Below are 20490 nucleotides of genomic sequence, written 5' to 3' on the forward strand. Positions count from 1 at the left end.
ATGGCACCGCATATAATATCAGATCGAAACCACTCCGAGGTCTCTGCCACCATCAGTCACCATCAGCTCTGGTAACCTTTCTGTGAGTGTACAACAGAACATTAAAATAGAATAACATTTTATCGTTATTTTATTGGTCAATAATGCTTCACTGCTGTATGATGATAGATTGATCTGAAGGAAAGGCAGATAAAATAGATGGCACAGACAAACCACTCGCACAAAACTTACACACACATCCATTGTCATTGTCCGGATGCCAAGCTGATGTGTAACCCCCCCCACGCCCCACCCCTCGCTCTCTCAGCCTTCTATCCTTGTAAATTTAGCAACAGAGGCTTCTCAGCTGCTCCTTTCCAAAACCTGAGCCCTCCTCTTCCATCCACAGTATTTCACCCATCTCCTTCTCCAGGGTCATGGCCACCCCCCCCACCCCCCCACCTGCCTTTCTCACACACAAACATATATACTACACCCACACCTCACTCTCATCCCCAAGCCAATAAGGGTTTGATGAGCTCAAGTATCACAAGGACTTATTCTCTGAACAGACCTGGCAGAGTCTTACAGAGCGTGATCTCCATCGCTCGAGGAGCATCTCTCCCTCTCTGAGGTAAGCAGATTGCAAAGGGCAGGGACCCTGAAAACATTTTATGGGTTTTAAACTTGCAATTCACATTTCGCATCAACTGATAAAATAACATTTGCTGGATGTAGATTTTGTTACGGCTGCATCTGGAAACAGGAGCTTCATGAGCGGCAGGACAGAGAACAAAACGAATCAGCAGCTTGTCCTAACACCTTAGGAAGTATGCGGGAAAGAGGTGTAGACACAGCCCGCTATGTCAGACAGCTTGTCAGACGTGTAGTTTATCTATGAGTAGTCGATATTCTTCCTCAAGAGAAGACTTTTTCTCAAATATAGCAAGCAAAAGTAACACTGATAACTGTAACCAGATAGCAATTCATATGCCGTCATCTTTTGTTTTACATTTGAGATCACAAACCACAACACCTCGGATTGCCTGAAACCTTAAGAGTTTTGAAAGGAACCATCTGGAATATTTGATGTATTTTAGCTGTTGATTTGACTTTACTTGTGTCTTTTCAGACTCCAGACTATCTGGTAAAAATATAATGCTAAGGAAAATAGACAAGCACTTTACAGTATAAAGAATTGGAATTTACAACTAACATATGCTGTGTGGGTCCAATAATTGTGAAACTTCTTTGGATTCCATACAAAATCAGACAATTTTCTATTTTTCCACATAGAAATTAATATTACATTATCAATCAAAAGGCAAAAACGGGTTGTCAGTAATAAAATGATTTTAATCTCTGTGTATCGTGATTTCTGATAGAGTGACTTGAACTGGAGGCTAGGAAATAAAAATTTGGTGGCCCTTTGGTCATCTGATCAACCAATTAGTTTTCTCCCACAGTGTTTGAGTTTCAAACATCCAAAAAAAATTTTAATGTCTATTAATGCATATGAATTAGTTACTTGGGTTGTCATAACAAAGTTCAAAACATATCTTTAGTTACCTGCACATCCTTGCTTAGCTCCAGTGCGCAAGCTTTAGATGTCAAATGAGATAAGCCATAACTGATAGATAGAAAGCTGAGGTGCCTGATTTGAAACTCATGAGAAATATTATCAATATTAATCAGCATCTACTCAAATATGCTTTGAGTAAGTGCTGATTGAGGCCAAAATGAAACAGACTTTTCTTCAATTTATTATTTTGCCTCGAAGGTTAAAACCTGACTCTTGGTTTCGTATACCGACACTTTTACCTGAACCCCTTAGAATGTAACATATTCAAGTTCACAGGTTTCAGCAGAACTGGGAGAATTGCACTTTCTCTGTTATCTGCACTGCAGAAAAATTGCATAATTTCTTCTCATAAAAAGCTACTTTTATGTGTATATTTTCTTAAAATGAAAATCCCCAAACTTTTTTATTCACACTATATAAGTCTAATCCTTTAACAGTTGTCCCAAAAGTGAAAACTAAGGCCTTTAAGATATTAATGACATACTGAGGTTTGCTACCTTCAGCAAAATATTAATCCATCTTTTACCTTCTAGATTCTCTTTCAGTTTGTAAGTCAAACAAATACATTAGTGTATAAAACTGTTTCATATTTGCTTCTTAAATTGCACTGAAAGACTCATAACGCAGTCATCGTCTTCAACCACCTGCTTGATCGCTCCCACATTTTCATTATTGAGTTTTGGTTTCAGACAGACTCAGAAACACTTCGTAGTGCTTGGTGTTCTCATGCAGAAAAAATGAAGTAACCACCCACTAAATATACAGGGCGCTGAAGTATCGGCATGTACGGGGTGAATGCTGGACGCAAAGAGGTGAGACCGCTGTCATCTTTGAGTCGATCAAAGAGCTTATTTGTCGGTAGTTGATGCTGATTGGCTGTTGGAGTGCAGGGGATCCTCCTGCTGGCCAAAGCCTGGGGATTAAAGCAACTATTTGGACACCGTTCCTCAGCTGATGGCTGGAAATATGAGCCACAACTAATCCTCTGAGTCCCCTGCACCTGTGCCCACCACTTAGTGTGAAGGAGTCATCCAAAGACACCTCATATATACATATATCAAATATGACATAATACATGCGGTCCAAAAGAAATCCTGGCCCTTCGGCAACCCCAGATGCTGCTCGCTTCCGATGGATTCTGCCGAGCAGCAGACATAAACTGTTTCACACATGGGGATAATGAGACGGTAGACAACATTAATGACTTGTGAACAATTTTAAGTTGGAAAGGCTTGCAGTTGAGCAGCAAATAAAAGATAGCTTTTCTGTGTAACGTGAACAGTGTGAATTTGTGATATGGTACTATGTGATAGATAACTATCGGCCAGAATAAAAGGAGAGGTGTACAAGACAGTGGTGAAACCAGCGATGCTGTATGGACTAGACACTGTTACAATGACTAAAAGACAGGAGGCAGAACTCAAGGTCGCAGAGATGAAGACGTTGAGGTTCTCTTTGGGAGTGACCAGGATGGACAGGATCAAGAATGAGTTTATCAGAGGAACAGCACATGTTAGATGTTTTGGAGAGAAGATCAGAGAAGCCAGACTGAGATGGTTCGGTCATGTACAGAGGAGGAATAGAGAATATATTGGTAGACGGATGCTGGAATTGGAGCTGCCAGGCAAGAGGTCTTGAGGAAGACCAAAGAGAAGATTTATGGACGTCGTGAGAGAGGATATGAAGTTAGTTGGTGTGAGAGAGGAGGATACAGAGAATAGGGTTAGATGGAAAAAGTTGATTGGCTGTGGCGACCCCTGAAGGGAGAAGCCAAAAGAAGAAGAAGAAGAAGATGAAATAATGGCTTCACCCAAATCACATCACGTGTCATTTAGACAAACAGGTAATGCCAGCAAGGGGTGACCATTATGTGGGTGGTAATTGAACAAGCACACTAGGGATCTTTTTCTATGGAGGCAGAACAATATTGTTGGTAGTGAGTACTATCATCAGAATTCCAATTCGCACTAAATATACAGATCTCCTTAAGCTAAAAACAGCTTGAATAATCTTAAAGTTGTGTTACAACATGAGGAGATTCCCATTATTTTTAAATGTCTAGGGCTTGTTCTTTATTTCCAAACAATATTTCTTTTTTTATTACTTTTTATATAACTATTCTGGAAAGAAAACAAAATGAAATCTGGTAAGATTCTGGTAAGTAAGAAAATTAATTTTACTCTAATTTGGTTAAAGTGAACATTTGATGATTTTGATGAACATCGCCAACAGCTCCGGGGAATCTCCAATATTTCCATATTGTCATCTAATAAGGATTTTTTTTTTCTCTCTGGCCAGGTGTAAAGTCTACTGTCACCATGTCTGACACGGAGGAAGTGTAAGTAAACACACACACACACACACACACACACACACACACAACTGTCACATTTGTCATGAGCTTTGGAGATATTTTATATCCAAATTATTTCTTTATTTGTCTTTTCATATTGCAGGGATCAGTATGAGGGTAAGTGAAAACCTTTCAGACATCTGTGCACATTTTTTTATGAACATGGAAGCACAAATACGTTTCGAGACAACCATAACTAATAAATAGTACTCGTAAAAAAATAAATGGGCGATTGTTAGGGTGACTTTGAGTTGTAATTCATTACAAACAACTTCCACATTAGCAGTTGGGGCATCCAAACACAATGAATAAATGAGACAGAAGACAGAAGTCTCTTTCCACTCCCTCTTCAACCGTCCTAAGGGAGCCTGGTAGGGTATCTGTCATCATGTATTTTCTCAACTGAGCCATGGACAGTATTTCAGGCACGGAGCTATAGCCCCCCCCCCCTCTATTTTTTATTTGACCCATCCCTCCTTTTAAATTGTGCAGTGTGTGATTTCACATTGCCCTCTTGAAGTTAAATGGCTCCTCGAATAACATATTTCTCTGAGAAAATAATGTGCCTGAAAAACGTTGAGTAATGATAGTGATGACCATGACCCCCAGCCATGACAACCTAAATTGCTCTCATAGCAACTGTTTCAGGAAAAGAGGACATGGATACATCTCTATTTACATGTTAATCGGAAAACACTCAATAACAATGGCTCTTACATACAATGAAACCAAGTTAAACAAAGAGTTACTTTAGAAAGTCTCCTTTTCCATATGTTATATTTGTGTTTTTCCTACTGCCCCTGCTGTTCTCTCTTGTGGTTGTGTACAGCCTGATGTTATTTTAAGTTGTCCCTTTCACACAGAGGCCTTTGTCTGCATCAGGCATGAATGTGAACTTTGACCTGACAAATTTAGCTCCCTTTTTCTTCTTGTTAGTCACCCCTGGAAGCTGGTTTTAATAAATGTACCCATGTTATCAGCTGGGGTGACTCACAAACCTAAGTCTTTTACAATAATAAGTGTAATAAGCACACTTAGTATAACTATAATCATTTACATATATTTTAGCTTGTTTCTTATTATCAATATATAATTGCTTTTATTCATATTTTGTACATATGTACAGCACATATTAAAAATTAGATATTATGATATTCTTTAGTAAGCAATTTTATAATTCATTATTTGAAAGAAAACAACAACACATCTGTGTGGCGGATATTACATTGTTCTCTTGTGTTTTTGTTCTTCAGGCTCTTTGCTTCGAGTAAATAAAATTAAATGTAAAGTTCGCACTTTAATTTGAATTACTTTATCTCCATTTCTAAATAGTTTTGGGTCAGATATAAGGTTTAAGTATTTTTTTGAAGGCAGATGAAGTAAGATAGTAAGACATATATTTTTTATCTTTGATACAGACTTGAGGTTGTACATGCAAATGAATGTGGCACCTCTGCCTTCGGTCTGGTCTTGCAACTTCCATATGAGGCCAAATGTATTCAAACATAATTCCAACAACACGCAATTCAAACTAGTTCCAGTTATATTCAAATAAAAGTTTGAAGTCTGTTACTCTATTGAAAATGATTGCACAGAGGCAAAGACATTGAAGAAGAAAAACATATGTTAACATTTAAATATGAAATGATTTCATTTTATATTTGTTTTTGTTGTCCCAATATATGCTTTCTTCCCAAAACTGAAGATGAAGAAGGTAAAGACGACTGAATTGATTTTTTGATATTATCTCCACTAATGATTCAGTTTCCTGGTTACATGCTTAAGTTGAAGTGTTTGACCTGGACAGCATGTTTAAATCACACATACACACACAAAACACACACACATTCACACACACGCACACACAAGTATACCTGTACATACATACAAAGACGACATAACAGAGTTGAGGCAATTTGGAATATAGGAGGTTTAAAAAGTTTAGCGGTAGGAGTGTTGATAGTTTAATGTGTCTTTGGGCTTATTTTATCAATGGTTAATCAGATTAAGCCCTTATATTGTCATCATAGAATCACATCATTTTCATTGTGATATTTTACCATTCAGCTTCTTTTATTTTTAAACAAAGAGCCAGTTGTCAAACACTTCTAAGTTAAGGGTGTCTTTTTCTGACTGAGTGATGTTATGTACATCACATGCTCAAGAAAAGAAAATGTGATCAAACTGTTTTCTTCATTGCATTTATTTTCTTCGCATGTGACATGTTCACATTGTCATATATTCACGTGACATCATTTCAATGTTATCAACGTCATTCACACACCTGCTTTATTTATAACAGTTGAGTAAATTTACCCATACGACATGAAAAAATCAACAAATGCATATTGAATTTATATTTGAGTCCCAAAGAATCAATTTTAACATTTAAGAAGTCAAGTCACAATCATCTTTGTCAGTTACATTATATTTATGATTTAACTTCTTCTTTTTCTGTTTGAAATTAAATTAATTGTTTCTGCTAAAAAAACAGCTTTTTAAGTTTCCTGTTAAGTAATAATAATGATAATCAATGGTATTATTATGTAATATTATTTATATTTATCAATCTTAATATTACCATTACATTATTTATTAGATTATTACAAATATAAACGTGCAGGAGGAATTTGCCCTTTTCAAATCAGTGTAATGGAGTGAAACAAATAAAAAACTCAAACATTTTGATAAAATTCAACTAAAAAAAGTGCAAGATAAATGGCAGTTAAGCAAAATACAGCATGACAAAAAGCCAAAGTAGAATAAACATGGAGTATTTTGTAAGGCATTTTGTAAGGCATGAAAGAAGCTATTTTATTTTTTCCAGTACTAAAATAACATATCTTCATATTATTATGGTCTGTAGTCTATGGACTTTTTGCGAGTGAAATCACTTTTCGTCTCCAGACATTTGACTATCTATAGAATCAATGAGATTTCATTTGAACTAAAATAAACTATAGAAAGTACAACAGGGATTTGTTTTATTTTTTCAGATAAACTAATACCGGAACGCGCTCCCCCTGAATTAGTTTCCCCTTCCTAGAAAATCAGTTGTTGCAGTATCCCAGGAACACTTTATTGGAAATAATATTGGCATAAACCTCCGCAAAAACCCACGGATGAACTGATTAGAATGTCTTCGTGAAAGTTCAGAGGTCACCGTGCCTCCACGTCCTTCTCATTCTCATGAACATGATATCTTAGGAACGCCTGAAGAGAATCTCATCTGGCAGAGATGTCCGCTTTGGATGCAAATATGAGCTAATTGGAAGTTGTCGGTCAAAGGTAAAGGTCACTGTGACCTCAGAACACATGTCTTCGCAAATCTCTCGATTGATGCAGGAGTTCTAACACCATAAAGTCCAACGTGATAAAACTATAACATCAGAAATTATGATGCACATATTTATACTCTTGCTTTAGATAAGGGTAAAAGTTCTTATTTTGTTAGTCTGCTGAAAAAGATTTTTGATTTAAATTTTTTTACCTTTTTTTTTTTTTTTTGACATGAAGGTCAAAAGAATTTTCACTCATTAATGGACAAAAAAAGAATATTAGCACACAGTGTGTGCACATCTTGACAGGAATTTTAAATCTTTTTAATGAAGCTGCTTCTGTGTGAATGAGGTCTCATGACTCTCTCTTCAGATTCATTATCATCACTTGTTTTTTTTTCTCTGTTCTCCAGCCGTTCTGTCCGTTGCTCACCCATCCATCCTTTCTGTCACTAAAGCAGTCTCTCACTTTTGGGTTTCTAATGGCTCTGTCATGTCTGTGGTCTTTATTAACGGCCTTCTCCAACATCCTGCCTCTCCCCGGCGGTTTGGTGCATGCTGCGTGCCCGTAGCCCAGGAGGAGGTAGTAGAAGTAGAAGTAGCCCCTGAGGCGGAGGCCCAGGTAGAAGCAGAGCCAGAGGTAGAGCCTGAACCAGAGCCAGAACCAGAGCCACAGGAGGTGGTTCATGAGGAGGAAGGTACGTGGCATGGGTGGTCTGTTCACCCTTCCCTGCAGAACCCAAGCACTCAGACAGTCGGTCATTAAAAACTGCAAAACATATCTCGCTTGACAAGGATCAAGTCATAAATAAATTGATTTATAGATAGAAGGAGAGAGAGAGATTGGCAGTATAGGACTGACTTTGAATTGACAATTGTTTATAAATGTCAGCTAAGATAGTTATTGCAATAACATATAAGTCAACGATAGTAGCGCAGAGCTGCCATAAGCTGCGTTTTAAATTAATAAACCAAATCTGAATACAACTACTGGCACATCATTGATGAGTTTTTTTTTTTAACAGACAGGTTCGCATTTAGTTCAGAATCAATTAACTTTAGCTGTATTGCTTCTTTTGAGGGGAGATTAAAATTGATAGACTGAATAAAGAGAATATACTAGAATAATGCTCTGATAAAGTGGGTCCTATAATCAGTATTATTGTCTGGGGAGACATTTTATTAGATGACAAGCTTACATTAAGTTATTTCAACTGACCACAGACTAGAACTGTATACTGCTTTACACAACTTCTAAAAATATTTTCTTATTTGTTTCTTTCCAGTAAATGATACATGACTTCTTATTTTGTTAAGCTTAATATGTTTGCAGTTCACTAATCTTGTTCTCCTTTAGTCTCTGTTTAGCTCTTTTCACTGGAGTTACTTCCTCTTCATAACTCCCCAGTTATGCAAAGTCTGTTGAGTGCTAAAGAAGAATTTTTGTTTAAGAATGCAAAAAAGAATGTTTAAGAATGAAAAAAAAAAAAACAACAACACAACCATCGGTCCTGATATGAAATGTAGACGAAAAATGCAATGGCAGTTACAATTACATCATGAGAGTCGTGCGGAAAAACATGATTTCCTCATGGTTTTCTCTTTCATGCCGCAGAAGGTTTCGCATAAAAGTTTAAACCCAGGTAATTGGTCTCGTGTAAGAATGGGTCGTGATGCCCATGTATTGTAATGAGAGGTTTAACATGTGAACAAATCTGACAGTAAATATGTTCATTAATTGCCGCCGTGCATGGGTGAAGTCAGAGAAATACTTTAGATTCAAGGTTGGGGATTAATTGGAAAAACTTTTGAGGAATTTTATGCAATGATGTTCTCCTTTTTTACATTCCCTTAGAATTTAGGGTAATAAGGGGGCTAAAATAATCTTTTGATTTAGCTCAGCGGTGTCATTATTGCAGAAGTTATAGTTACTTACTGTTTTTGTACAAAGAAGGATATTGGGATATAAAGGATATGTCACGTGATAACCATTCATGATCAAAGATATCCACAATTAAAGCAAAATATGCCGCAGGCAAACATTTCTGTCAATAAAATGCAATGTGATTGCACAGCTTTTTTCATGTATTTAAATTCTAGAGGGGTGACACCCCAGTCAATTACATTAAGTTCCCCCTTTCTTTTATTAATATTACAGATATTGAGCACATGCTTGTACCATTGTTATTCTCAATAAGGAAATGTATTTAATTGATGATAAAATCAATTACAAAAACGAAGAATTCACAATTTCTACCTTGGAGAAACTTGGATACATTACATTACAAATCCCAAGTGTCACCACACGTCGACTATCCAGAGCAGCATACCTGTTATCACATTAAATCCCAGTTTTCTGCGCAATTAGTGAATGTTGTATTAAATTGTGGCTCACAAGAAGATCGTGTAGAGACTCTCCGGTGCCTCCATTACACAATGAATGCCTTGGTTTCTAAAATATGCCATAGCAAAGAGTTGAGCTTTGCTTAATAAAGTGTCCAGTTATCATATCATGTCACCATCACTGCTAGCTGACACATACTTAAAGCAACACATTTTATTGTGTTTTGAGCTTTATTGCATATGTCAGATGTGTGTTTTGACAATGAGTGTATACAAATGTTGAAAGGGAGAAGAAGAAAAGCAGCTTCTTTTACATGTAACAACTGCCCATCTCATCCATTTTTATGTCTCATTTTGTTGTGGACTCTTGTTTGAATTTTGCCAGGGTCATGAATCTCATGAATCTCTGTCAAACACAATTACAGAATGGATGATGGGTAATTCTAAGTCATGTAAAAGCCTTTTTTTCACCTCCCTTGATTTCATGTTTAGCTTTGTTCTCTCCGTTCGTAGATGAAGACAGAGACTGGCAAACTGCTCTAAAAAGCACCAGAAATATGGAGTCACTGCTCAAGTCCCAGGCTTTGTCACTTATTTCCTGAGTTGATAATTTATGTTGCTGCTCAAACAATTTTGTATGACAAAATGATATTGTGCTCGGTTTTAAGAAAATAACACGAGCTCATCCATAACAAGAAGAGGTGAATTTCTAAGCTCATTTAGTCCATTCTACTATTTCTCTGTGCGTAAGGGTGCAGTTAGCAATTCAGATCCATTAGGATAGTTTTATCCAATTTAGCAAATATTCCCTCAGTATCACCATGCACAAACACATGGCTGTTTCAACCAATAAACAACAGACAATTTTGGTTCTGCTGGCCACTTTTCCCCTTCAAAACCCTCATTAAAATACACCGTGATAGTAGGGATAAGCATAAAGTGTTTTTTTCTTTTCCCCTTGTACGCCCAGAACTCTCTCTTTTCCTTGCACAATATTAACACTGAATTAGATCTACTCACTGAGAGTTCTAAACCAGACAATGGCCATCATGAACAAACACAGACTCTCTTTCATAATGTAGTGTGATACCAGTCGACGGCCTCAACCTGTCAGTTGATTGACTTTAACATGGATTTTTGCATCGGCTAAAAAGTTCTTGCTCACTGTGTGATTCCTTTTATATCAATCCCTTAAAAAACGAAAAAAGTATTGGAGAAAATAGGGACAAGGTTAGATCATGCAAGAAACATCCTTGACATGCTTGACATGGGACTTGTGCAGTGGCTGCATGCGTCAATAAAATTTGAAAACCCTGAATTTGGTAAATGTGCCCTGGAGGCTTTGCACTGTAAATAGGCAACAACAGGCTGCCTATCACCAAGTTCAATCACTAATGATTTCTGTTCTGCTCCTGCTTCGGACGCTTGCTGCATGCAGACACCTATGAAGAGGAAGGTATGTGGTTCCAGATTCTTCCGTATTCCTCTTTTCTCTTGGCTTTGTACCGTAAATACATCAGTCTAAGCACAGTCGTTTGGTCTGAGAGAAAGGCAAAAGTAAACTATACTTTGTACTGTCTGAATCTGCCAACAGAAGTGACATGGGGGACGGATTCAGAAAAAAACAAGTTGTTGTTATGCTGCTTATCTCTCCTTCTTCTCTTTCTTGCATGAATCTTTCCTGCCAGTGGAGGAGGGAGATCTAGATGGTATTTTGCATTTCCTGCTGAGTCACTATTGCTATGCCTGTTTTCTCCCACTGTGTTGTTGTTTTTTTGTTTGTTTTTGGTTTTTGATTTGTTATTCTCATGCGTCGGTTCTTTTTTAGAATGTCAAGCACAAACAAATTAATTGTCGAAACCCCTTTAGGATTTAATATATGCAACAATTAACAGTAAATACTCAACAAACTCTTTAGAGTCAAAATGTGTGTTGGGAAAATAAAACATTTAGTCGGTTTGATAATGTTATGGCATTCTGTTTTGATCCAAATTACCACATTAAATGTGTCAGAATGAAACAGTTTGGTTTTACTAACTCTGTAGGAAAAGAAATGTCAGTAATATTATGCACTGACAATAATAAAGGTGAGTCTAACAGGAAATAGGCAGCTGACACCGGAATATGTTTCTAAAAAGTAGAGTGACAACTTACAATCTATGATTCCCTGGAGATGTGAAAGAACTTGCAGCCCTCAGATGTAACTCAGCTTGTCCTTCTGGATCTTCTCCCTCATTAACCAAAAACACCTGGAGACGTCATCCTGCACATTTTTGGCTCTAACATTATTGTTTCTCTCTTTCCTGTTTTTTTTTGTTTGTTTGTTTGTTTTGGCCGGTAAGAAGAAAAACCAAAGTTCAAGTGAGTAATTCTTTTAACTTTAAAAATGACATACGTTGCCAGTCACTATCACACTGACACCCTTTCCTTTAAACAGACCAACTGCTCCGAAGATCCCTGATGGCGAGAAAGTGGACTTCGATGTAAGTTGTCATGATTTGTTGATGGAATTTTTATAAGCAGTGCGCAGAATGCTCAGGGCAGGATATTCTTATTAAGTTGTTTTCTTCCCAATGTGATACAATACAGTCGATCTGAAATTTTGAAGCACTAATGTCTGCCAATCCCTGTGTCTTACAGGACATCCAAAAGAAACGGCAAAACAAAGACCTGATTGAACTTCAGTCGCTGATCGATGCTCATTTTGAGTGTAGGAAGAAGGAGGAGGAGGAGCTCATTGCCCTCAAAGAACGAATTGTGAGATTTTGTAATGTTCCTCTGTCCTTTTTAGAAAAAAAAAAAAAAAAAAAAAAAAAATCTTTAAGCAGACATCTTTTGATTATGTAATTAATGATTTAAGAAAAAAAAAGGTGGAAAATTATACAGAATCAAGTCAAAGCAGAGGATTTTTGATTTGCATCTTCAGGAAAAGCGACGTGCCGAGAGAGCTGAGCAGCAAAGGATTCGTGCTGAGAAGGATAAAGAGCGGCAAGCCAGACGGGAGGTACAACTTCTATCCATTAAGGGACACCAATTTAGTTTTGTTCGATTTTTTTTTTAAAGATTTTTTGCACCCTTTCACATTTAACAAAAATAATGCATCCTTTTCAATCATCTATGATTAGGTCAACACAAAAATCTGTGCCTTTGTAATCATTTGTTTCTATTCTGCAATTATTTTCATGTTTCTGCTTTTTCAGTGTATATTTCTTCACTTTCTTTCTATTATAACATTTTTACCTTTAACGTGTAAATGTATTATGTAGTGTGAAAGCAATGTATCAATTTAATAATGAGTTTCTAAATTGACATATTTATCTGCTTTTCTTAGTATAGTCGCAGTATAATCCATTGTAACCACTTGATGGCAGCAAGGGCTTGAAATGTAGCACATGTTTGGTTTGGTTTTTGATTTTTATCTTTTTAGAAAGCGCATCACTGGAAAGGAAAAGAAAGGGGCCCACAATGACAACTTGTTTTCACCCACCATACATCAAAGTTTTGTTTTTAGAAATAAAACCAAAACTCCTTTTGTAGGCTGAGCGGCAGAGAAAGGAGGATGCTGATGCTCAAAGGAAGGCAGAAGATGAAGCCAAGAAAAAGATTGCGCTGTCAAGCATGGGCTCAGGCTTCAGCAGTCACCTGCAAAGGGTATATTTTTAATTTATAAGCATATAGAGTATGTCTAAATTGTTAAAAAAATATTATCTACTATCCAGAGTTTCAATTTTGAATTTAAGAGGAATCTGATTTTTTTTTTGTTTTGTTTCTTGCCTAATTTTGTGCAGGTCGACCAGAGGAGAGGCAAGAAGCAGACTGAGAGGGAGAAGAAGAAGAAGGTCCTGGCAGAGAGATGCAAACCCCTGACCGTCGAAAATCTCAGCGACGACATGCTGAAGTAACGTTTAGAAAGGGAATTAGTGACATTTATCATCGGGCCGCAAAGAAATGCTGATTCTCAAATCTAGTTGTAGTGCAGACAGAATCCGATTATCTTTATTGCTTATGCTCGTAAATGGGAATGAAAGTGGTGCCATCTACCGTCTCTACCTCTTCATATAAGACCCGTACCTTTTTAATTTTTTTTCCACTACAGCCCAGACAACACATCACTGATTGGTTACTTTAGAAGACTTACAGGAAAAAAATGATAATTTCCCTACAAGTAAGGAGTGTTGGTAGATACAGTGGGGCAAAAAAGTTTTAGCCACCAACTGTGCAAGTTCTCCCACTTGAAAAAAATGGGAGAGGCCTCTAATATTCATCATAGGTTTGCTCTAACTATGAGAAACAGAATGAGAAAAAAATCCAGAAAATCATATTGATTTGTAAAGAATTTAGTCGCAAATTAAGGTGGAAAATGAGAGTTCATCTATACTTGGTTATATACCCTTTGTTGGCAATGACAGAGGTCAAATGTTTTCTGTTGAGTTATAAGTTTTCACACACTGTTGCAGCTACTTTGGCTCATTCCTACACGTAGATCTCCTCTAGAGCAGTGAAGTTTTGGGACCGTCGCTGGGCAACTTTCAACTCCCTTCAAAGATTTTCTATGGGGTTGAGATCTGGACACTGGCCAGGCTGCTCCAGGACCTTGAAATGCTTCTTGAAAAGCCACTCCTTCATTGCCTGGGCGGTGTGTTTGGGATTATTGTCATACTGAAAGATCCAGCAACGTTTCATCTTCAATGTTCTTGCTGATGAAAGAGGGTTTTCACTCAAAATCTCACGATACATGGCCCCATTCATTCTATGCTTTACAGCAGGGGTGGGCAAACTACGGCCCGCGGGCCACATCTGGCCCGTTGGTCTTTTTAATCCGGCCGGCCAAAGATTGGTACAGAATTCATACTTGATGTGAATGATTGAAAGATTGCGTCATTGAATGTGGGAGTTCCAACAGGAGATTATTTCATTTTTGGAGCTACTTGAGGACGCTTGTGAATTTTCCTGAGCTTTAGGACACAGATTGGCTTTGTGATTTAGCCTTTGCTGTGGACATTCTGACACACACGAATGAGCTGGACGTGAAGCTACAGGGGAAAAAATGGTTTGTGCATGAAATACAAGCAAACGTCAGAGCCTTATAAACCAAACTGGTTTTATTTTCAAAGCAAAAACAACTTTCAGGCATATCAGACGAGTATGATATGTACTGTTAACAAATGCGTATGCTTATTAATATGTATCGTATCTTGTGCTGACCTGGCCCGTCTGTCAAATTTTAAGTCAACGCGGCCTCGGAGCCAAAAAGTTTCCCCACCTCTGGTTTACACGGATCAGTCGTCCTGCTCCCTTTGCAGAAAATCAGCCCCAAAGCATGATCTTTCCATCACCATGCTTCACAGTAGGTATGATGTTATTTGGATGCAACTCAGCATTCTTTCTCCTCAAAACAAGACAAGTTGAGTTTTTACCAAAAAGTTCTATTTTGGTTTCATCTGACCATAGGACAATCTCCCAATCCTCTTCTGGATCATACAAATACTCAAGCAAACTTCACACGGGCTCTGGACATGTACTGGCTAAAGCATGGGGACACGTCTGACACTGCAGGATTTGAGTCCCTGGCGGTGTAGTGTGTTACTGATGGTAACCTTTGTTACTTTGGTCCCAGCTCTCTGCAGGTCATTCACTAGGTCCCTCCATGTGGTTTGAGGATTTTTGCTCACCATTCTTGTGATCATCGCAAAATCTCACCCGGTCTTGCATGGAGCCTCAGATCAAGGGAGATTATCAGTGGTCTTGTACATCCTCCATTTTCCAATAATTGCTCCCACATTTGATTTCTTCACACCAAGCTGCTTATCTATTGCTGAGTCAGTCTTCCCAGCTTGGTGCAGGTCAACAATTTTGTTTCTGGTATCCTTTGACAGCTCTTTGATCTGGCCATTGTGGAGTTTGGACAGGTGTCTTTTATACTGGTAACCAGTTAAAACAGTTAAAACATTAATACAGGTAACATGTGGAGAACAGGGGAGCCTCTTAAAGAAGAAGTTACAGGTCTGGGAGAGACAGAAATCTTGCTTGTTTGTAGGTGACCAAATACTTATTTTACCCAGGAGTTGACCAATTAATTCACTTAAAATCCTAGAGCATGATTTCCTGGATTATTTCCCCCATTCTGTCTCTCATAGTTTAAGTGTACCTTCAATGAAAATTACAGGCCTCTTTCTTCTTGTTAGGTGAGAGAACTTGCACAATTGGTGTCTGACTAAATGCTTTTTTTTGCCCCACTGTATTTGTGGTGTGTCATGGTGGAAGCAATAGGCAATGGGAGTTATAACCACTACCGTCTTTCAAAATATTTTTTATACTAGAAACTGTTCACTAAAATAAACAATAGTCTTTCATCTTTTAGGTTCCTATTAATGACAGTTAAGAATGTATTCTATCTCTAATGCTTGCCATGGATTCCAACCAAAGGTTAGATTGTCAGATTTCATGCTTAATCCCTGTGCCTTGTTCAATCGACCAGTAATTTACTGGAATATAAGATCTGGAAAAAATAATTTGACAAAAGTTAGACCTCTTGGTTTGTTCTTGTCAGGGAAAAGGCGAAGGAGCTGTGGGACTTGCTGTATGACCTGGAGGCTGTGAAGTACGACCACTGCGAGAAGCTCAAGAGACAAAGATATGAGGTCTGATTGCTGACTATAAAAAATGGGTCTTTAAACAACTGATTTACCCCGTCACTGAATATGAGAGTACAAGAAAAAGAAAAAAAAACAGAAAAAAAACTCCAGATTAGAAGTCCATGAATAATGAAAACATTACTTACTATGCGTTTGTCCATCTTTTAGGTAATTTCTCTCAGAAACCGCATTGATGAGCTGCAAAAACAGTAAGTATGATACCATATTATCATAAAAATTATCATAACATACTTATAATTGTGTTGATAGATTATCTAAAATAGACAAGCACTAGGAAGGCACTGGTCTGCTTTTATCCACAGCAGCTGCATCATCCACATACACAGCATCTATGAGTTGAAGTTCTAGTTGTTAATAATTCATCTTCTGTGCAGACCTGACTATTTTTTTTTTTGTCTTCACGTCTTGCAGCAGCAAGAAAGGAGCTGCCTCACGCCGCAGAAAGTGAGGGGCTGCTTCGTGTCGGACAGGCCATGCAGAGGATTGATGTTGGATGAAGTCACCCGACACCAAGGAACAATGGCAACAACTGGACGTCTTACCACCTTTGTTTGCTTGAGCAGTTACATTGTTTTCTGGATCAATTTGGTTCCAATAAAATAATGAAAAGTTTTACCTGTGTTTGTATAAGTTTAAATGTCCAGACAGCTATATATACATAGGGAGAAAGAGAAAGAGAGAGTGAGAGATAGGGAATACAGCATTTAGGGCACAGCAAACAGTTGTCATTCCATCACCATGTAATATGACATTCATGGTAACTTAGTAACCACGATTCAAATTGCATAAAGTAATTCCATGAATCTATAAATATACTCCAATTAGCAAAGTGGTCATCTAAATAAATTTGATAATTACATTACTCTCATAAACATTAGATATAGCTGTTGGTGCCATAATGGAATGTATGGCAACTGTTTACAAATCGAAAAGTTCTTGATTTCAATGAAGGTTTTCATTAAAGCACACCATCAGAAATAAAAAAAAGACAGATAAAGTGATTATAAGAGAAACTGAAAGATTTAACAGAAATCACCATAAATAGCAGCAGTGCAATGATAATTTTGTGCTGGTTTTTTTTTGTTTTACTTTCTTACTTTTTTATCGGCCAAATCGATGAAAAATGAATACGATATTACAGGGAGGTGTTCACAGTATAAATATTTATTTGTTAAAATGCCATTCACTCATAAATTATACATGGAGACATTAAACACAACAATCTCAGAAGTGTTTTGTGTGTGTTGAAGCACAAAAAGCTCTTATTTACAGTTGTACAAAATGGTCCTCGGTCATGTCCGCAGGACAAGTCAATCAAACTGTCCTATCTTTTTCTCTTAAATTGATAAAACATATAATTTGCCCGGAGGGGGGATGGCAAAAAAAAAAAAAAAAACTACACCCAGTTTGAACAAATGCAGAAGTAACATTTGAAAAAATGCAACTCGTAGTAGCTTCTGTATTTACTAGAAGGTTTCTGCATATAAATGAAGGGAAACGTTTGTTTTAGTGGGATACGTATTCTCAGGGTCCATCTTTTTCAGAGAGGCTCGTAGATGCTGTTGGGTTCTTCAGAAAGTCTGGGGACAGTGGGACTGTTCTGAGGTGATCCTGGGCCCTGGGGGACCACGCTGTCGCCAAGAGGGGCAACAGCTGCATCTGTGCTGATCCGCTCCACAATGCTTGATAAACGATCCAAAGTGGAGATGAGCAACGGTTTGCTGCTGCTGGAATCTGTCAGAAAGAACAAGGGGATAATAATTATATATTTTATTAACAGCAAGAGCTCAATGTGGCTCAAAAAAATGATTCAAATGTATGTTATTAATCACAAGGGAATTAAATGGAGTAATTTAAGTTGAATAGAAATACCAGGAACTTTAAGAAGAGTGGGCAAAGTATATTACAATATTTATGTTATCATTTTTTTTTAAAGAACGTAGAGAGGCCATAAAACAAAGAAAGCTAATTGTGAATTCTCACGTAAAGCCTGACAACGGTGATGTCAATTTCAATCTTGATGTATCGTTCATTTATTTTATACAGTAAAAGTAATTTAATCTAAAATTTAGAAGTAAAGGTTAAACTACTCTTCCATTTACACAACAAGCCACCATAACCTAGACCCACCCAAAAACCTGGCAGTTATATTCAGAAACTCCCATTACAACTAAAGAAGCCTCTTGGATGAGGGATGAAACATCTTCAAGTTAAAAAAAAATTCAAGTCCAATTGCCAAGACCAGAAGATTTCGACAAGAATTCACCATGACTTGGATGACTGAGAACCTCCACAGACATAAAGGTTCAACTTAGTTCCTTTAAGAATGAAACCACTTAATATGAAACTGACCGTCTGTATTGTGGCCGCAGACGGCACCGTCGCTGTTTTCACTTGTGCTGGAACATGGAGATATGAAGTCCATCTGAGGAGAGATCAGACAGAAAAAACACATAAGATTTACAAGATACGGGGTGCAAAGTCTCAGTTTTTTATCGAGATGTTAAAGCATAATTTACCTTCCCATTCTATTTCCTGCCTTCAAAGCTTTTTAATTGAATACTTTACATAAGTTTACTGTTTTATACAGAGTTATCCACTTTGTTTTAATTTTCTTATTACAAGAGTTCAAACATATCATTATGCTCTAAGTTGAATCTTTGTTTAGAGTAAATTACTTCTTTCAGCTCTGCAACTGATAAATGTTTATGAGAGTTTACACGGTTAAAAGAGTACTGAGTGACAACTTCGAGATTGTCTGTTTATTGATCAATGGAATGTATAGGATGGAATTGTATAGATTTATGGTTGAAAGTGAAAAAGAAAAAAATGAAATAAAATAGACGTAAATTATGAGGGATTTTTTTATTTTTCAAAATCCTTAATAATTCTTACGATTAAGGATACTTTTTTGTCACTTATTGCGGACATTTTTATCAAGGAATCATTGTGAAAATATTGGGTAATAATTCATTTGTTCCAAATTCTCCAAAATAAATAACATTCACTAATTAAACAAAAACTAAAGCAAAATATATAATCCAGATCAATTGCATTTTAAATTAACTTAAGTATAGATGCATGAATATGGTAACAATACTTTATCTGATAATGATGTCTTGACTGAATGTGAAATACTTTTTTTGAGCTTTCATTTCACTGTCACGACACATCCAAAGTCTGAACGAGTCAATTCGAAGCTGACTCCAAAAAGTGCATTTAAGAAAGCTTTTTTTTTTTTCTCCACTATCACCCAAAAATAAATACGTCTAAGACATTCCACACATTTCCCTCTTCAGCTGCTCTTGAACTCACCGTGCCATCGGAGCAGCTGGAACTCGGGCTCGAAGCGTCGGAGTCGCCACTGAACTGCTCCAGAGACGGATAGAAGCTGTCATCCCTTCCGGCCCTCAGCAAAGCCTGCAGGGACTCGATGTAGCTGATGGCATTGCGCAGGATCTCCACCTTGGGCAGCCGCTGGTTGGGATTGGAGGCCGTGCAACGCTTCAAGGTCTCAAAGGCGTCATTGACCTTGCTGAGCCGTCGCCTCTCCCTCATCGTCGCCGCCTTCCTTCTGTCTGCATGCGTTGTCTTTCTCTTGCAGGCCTTGCAGGCCCACAACAGACAGTGACCGGCCTGGTGGAGACTTCCGGGAGCCCTCACATGCTCGTCTTCTTCCTCTGCAACCGGGACATGGTGGTGGTAATGATGCTGAAGTTGGTCCTCTGACTTAAGCAGGCCACCGTGCATCAGCCGGACGTCCAGGTCATCAAAAAAGTTCATGTCGCTGGTGCTGAAGCAGGGGTCATCGTAGAGGTCATCAGTAGATGAGAGAGGAAAGGACAGGTCTGACAGATCCATATGTCTCTGTAAGTAAGTTTGGGGAGAAGTTTCAATCTTTCCAAAGGTCCCTCTGACAGCTGAAAAGTCAAAGCTTCACAGCTGTCTGTATCGCTTATATGATGAAGAGCATCAAATAAAAGCAAAATGAAGAGATTTTGCCCGGAGGCAACCAGTCAAAGCCAATTTACTTGATTTAAAAAAACTGGAAGGTGTCTACAATGCAGAACGGGAGATGTAAAGGGTCAGGCTGTGTAACTTCAGCTCTTTGGCTTTTGGTTTGAGTTTATATAGGAGTCTGCAAGGAGGTGGGGCTGTAATGTGAGGGGCCAATAGGATGAGGGGTGTGTATGTGCGTGCATTCGTGTATGTGTGTGTGTCTGCGTGTGTGTGTGCGTGTGTGTTGGGGGTTTGGTCGGGGTGGGGTCACTGGGGTAAAACTCAGTAACAAAAAGGAAG

The 20490-nt window shown here is 37.9% G+C and overlaps 2 protein-coding genes across 7 annotated transcripts; one reads left to right on the forward strand and one right to left on the reverse strand.

The window, feature by feature from the left end:
* The first annotated feature begins 478 nt into the window (after window positions 1-478).
* Window positions 479-16803, forward strand: LOC147235744 (troponin T, fast skeletal muscle isoforms-like). 6 transcript variants are annotated; one of them, XM_086143949.1, is made up of 16 exons: window positions 538-613; window positions 2327-2373; window positions 3860-3899; window positions 4018-4031; window positions 7765-7890; window positions 10974-10991; window positions 11224-11244; window positions 11878-11896; window positions 11973-12018; window positions 12176-12292; window positions 12462-12539; window positions 13073-13186; window positions 13324-13433; window positions 16086-16176; window positions 16339-16379; window positions 16603-16803. In XM_086143949.1, the coding sequence occupies exons 3-16, from the start codon at window positions 3880-3882 to the stop codon at window positions 16637-16639; spliced, it is 852 nt and encodes a 283-aa protein (XP_086000075.1). In that variant the 5' UTR covers window positions 538-613; window positions 2327-2373; window positions 3860-3879; the 3' UTR covers window positions 16640-16803. The 6 variants fall into 6 exon arrangements, with proteins under 6 accessions (XP_086000076.1, XP_086000078.1, XP_086000074.1 ...); XM_086143950.1 differs by lacking the exon at window positions 2327-2373 and having other exon boundaries at window positions 479-613; window positions 11881-11896; XM_086143948.1 differs by lacking the exon at window positions 2327-2373 and having other exon boundaries at window positions 480-613.
* A 532-nt stretch (window positions 16804-17335) lies between these two features.
* Window positions 17336-20279, reverse strand: LOC147235745 (myoblast determination protein 1 homolog 2-like). Its single transcript, XM_086143953.1, has 3 exons — window positions 19507-20279; window positions 18544-18616; window positions 17336-17925 (listed from the first exon to the last, which is right to left on the reverse strand). Exons 1-3 carry the CDS (start codon window positions 20050-20052, stop codon window positions 17732-17734), a joined length of 813 nt encoding a protein of 270 aa, XP_086000079.1. The 5' UTR covers window positions 20053-20279; the 3' UTR covers window positions 17336-17731.
* Window positions 20280-20490: the final 211 nt, after the last annotated feature.

This window comes from Fistularia commersonii, chromosome 3, assembly GCF_037954325.1.
Source record: "Fistularia commersonii isolate RoL2024-O1a breed Wild chromosome 3, RoL_Fcom_v1.0, whole genome shotgun sequence".
Lineage (NCBI taxonomy): Eukaryota > Metazoa > Chordata > Actinopteri > Syngnathiformes > Fistulariidae > Fistularia > Fistularia commersonii.

Coding starts and splice junctions, on each gene's coding strand:
- LOC147235744 (XM_086143947.1), top strand. CDS start 7,686: ATGTCTGTGGTCTTTATTAACGGCCTTCTCCAACATCCTGCCTCTCCC. Junction 13,434..16,085: donor CTCAGCGACGACATGCTGAA/GTAACGTTTAGA, acceptor TGTTCTTGTCAG/GGAAAAGGCGAAGGAGCTGT. Junction 16,380..16,602: donor ATTGATGAGCTGCAAAAACA/GTAAGTATGATA, acceptor CACGTCTTGCAG/CAGCAAGAAAGGAGCTGCCT.
- LOC147235745 (XM_086143953.1), bottom strand. CDS start 20,052: ATGGATCTGTCAGACCTGTCCTTTCCTCTCTCATCTACTGATGACCTC. Junction 18,617..19,506: donor CCAGCTGCTCCGATGGCACG/GTGAGTTCAAGA, acceptor ATCTCTCCTCAG/ATGGACTTCATATCTCCATG. Junction 17,926..18,543: donor CTGCGGCCACAATACAGACG/GTCAGTTTCATA, acceptor TCTTTCTGACAG/ATTCCAGCAGCAGCAAACCG.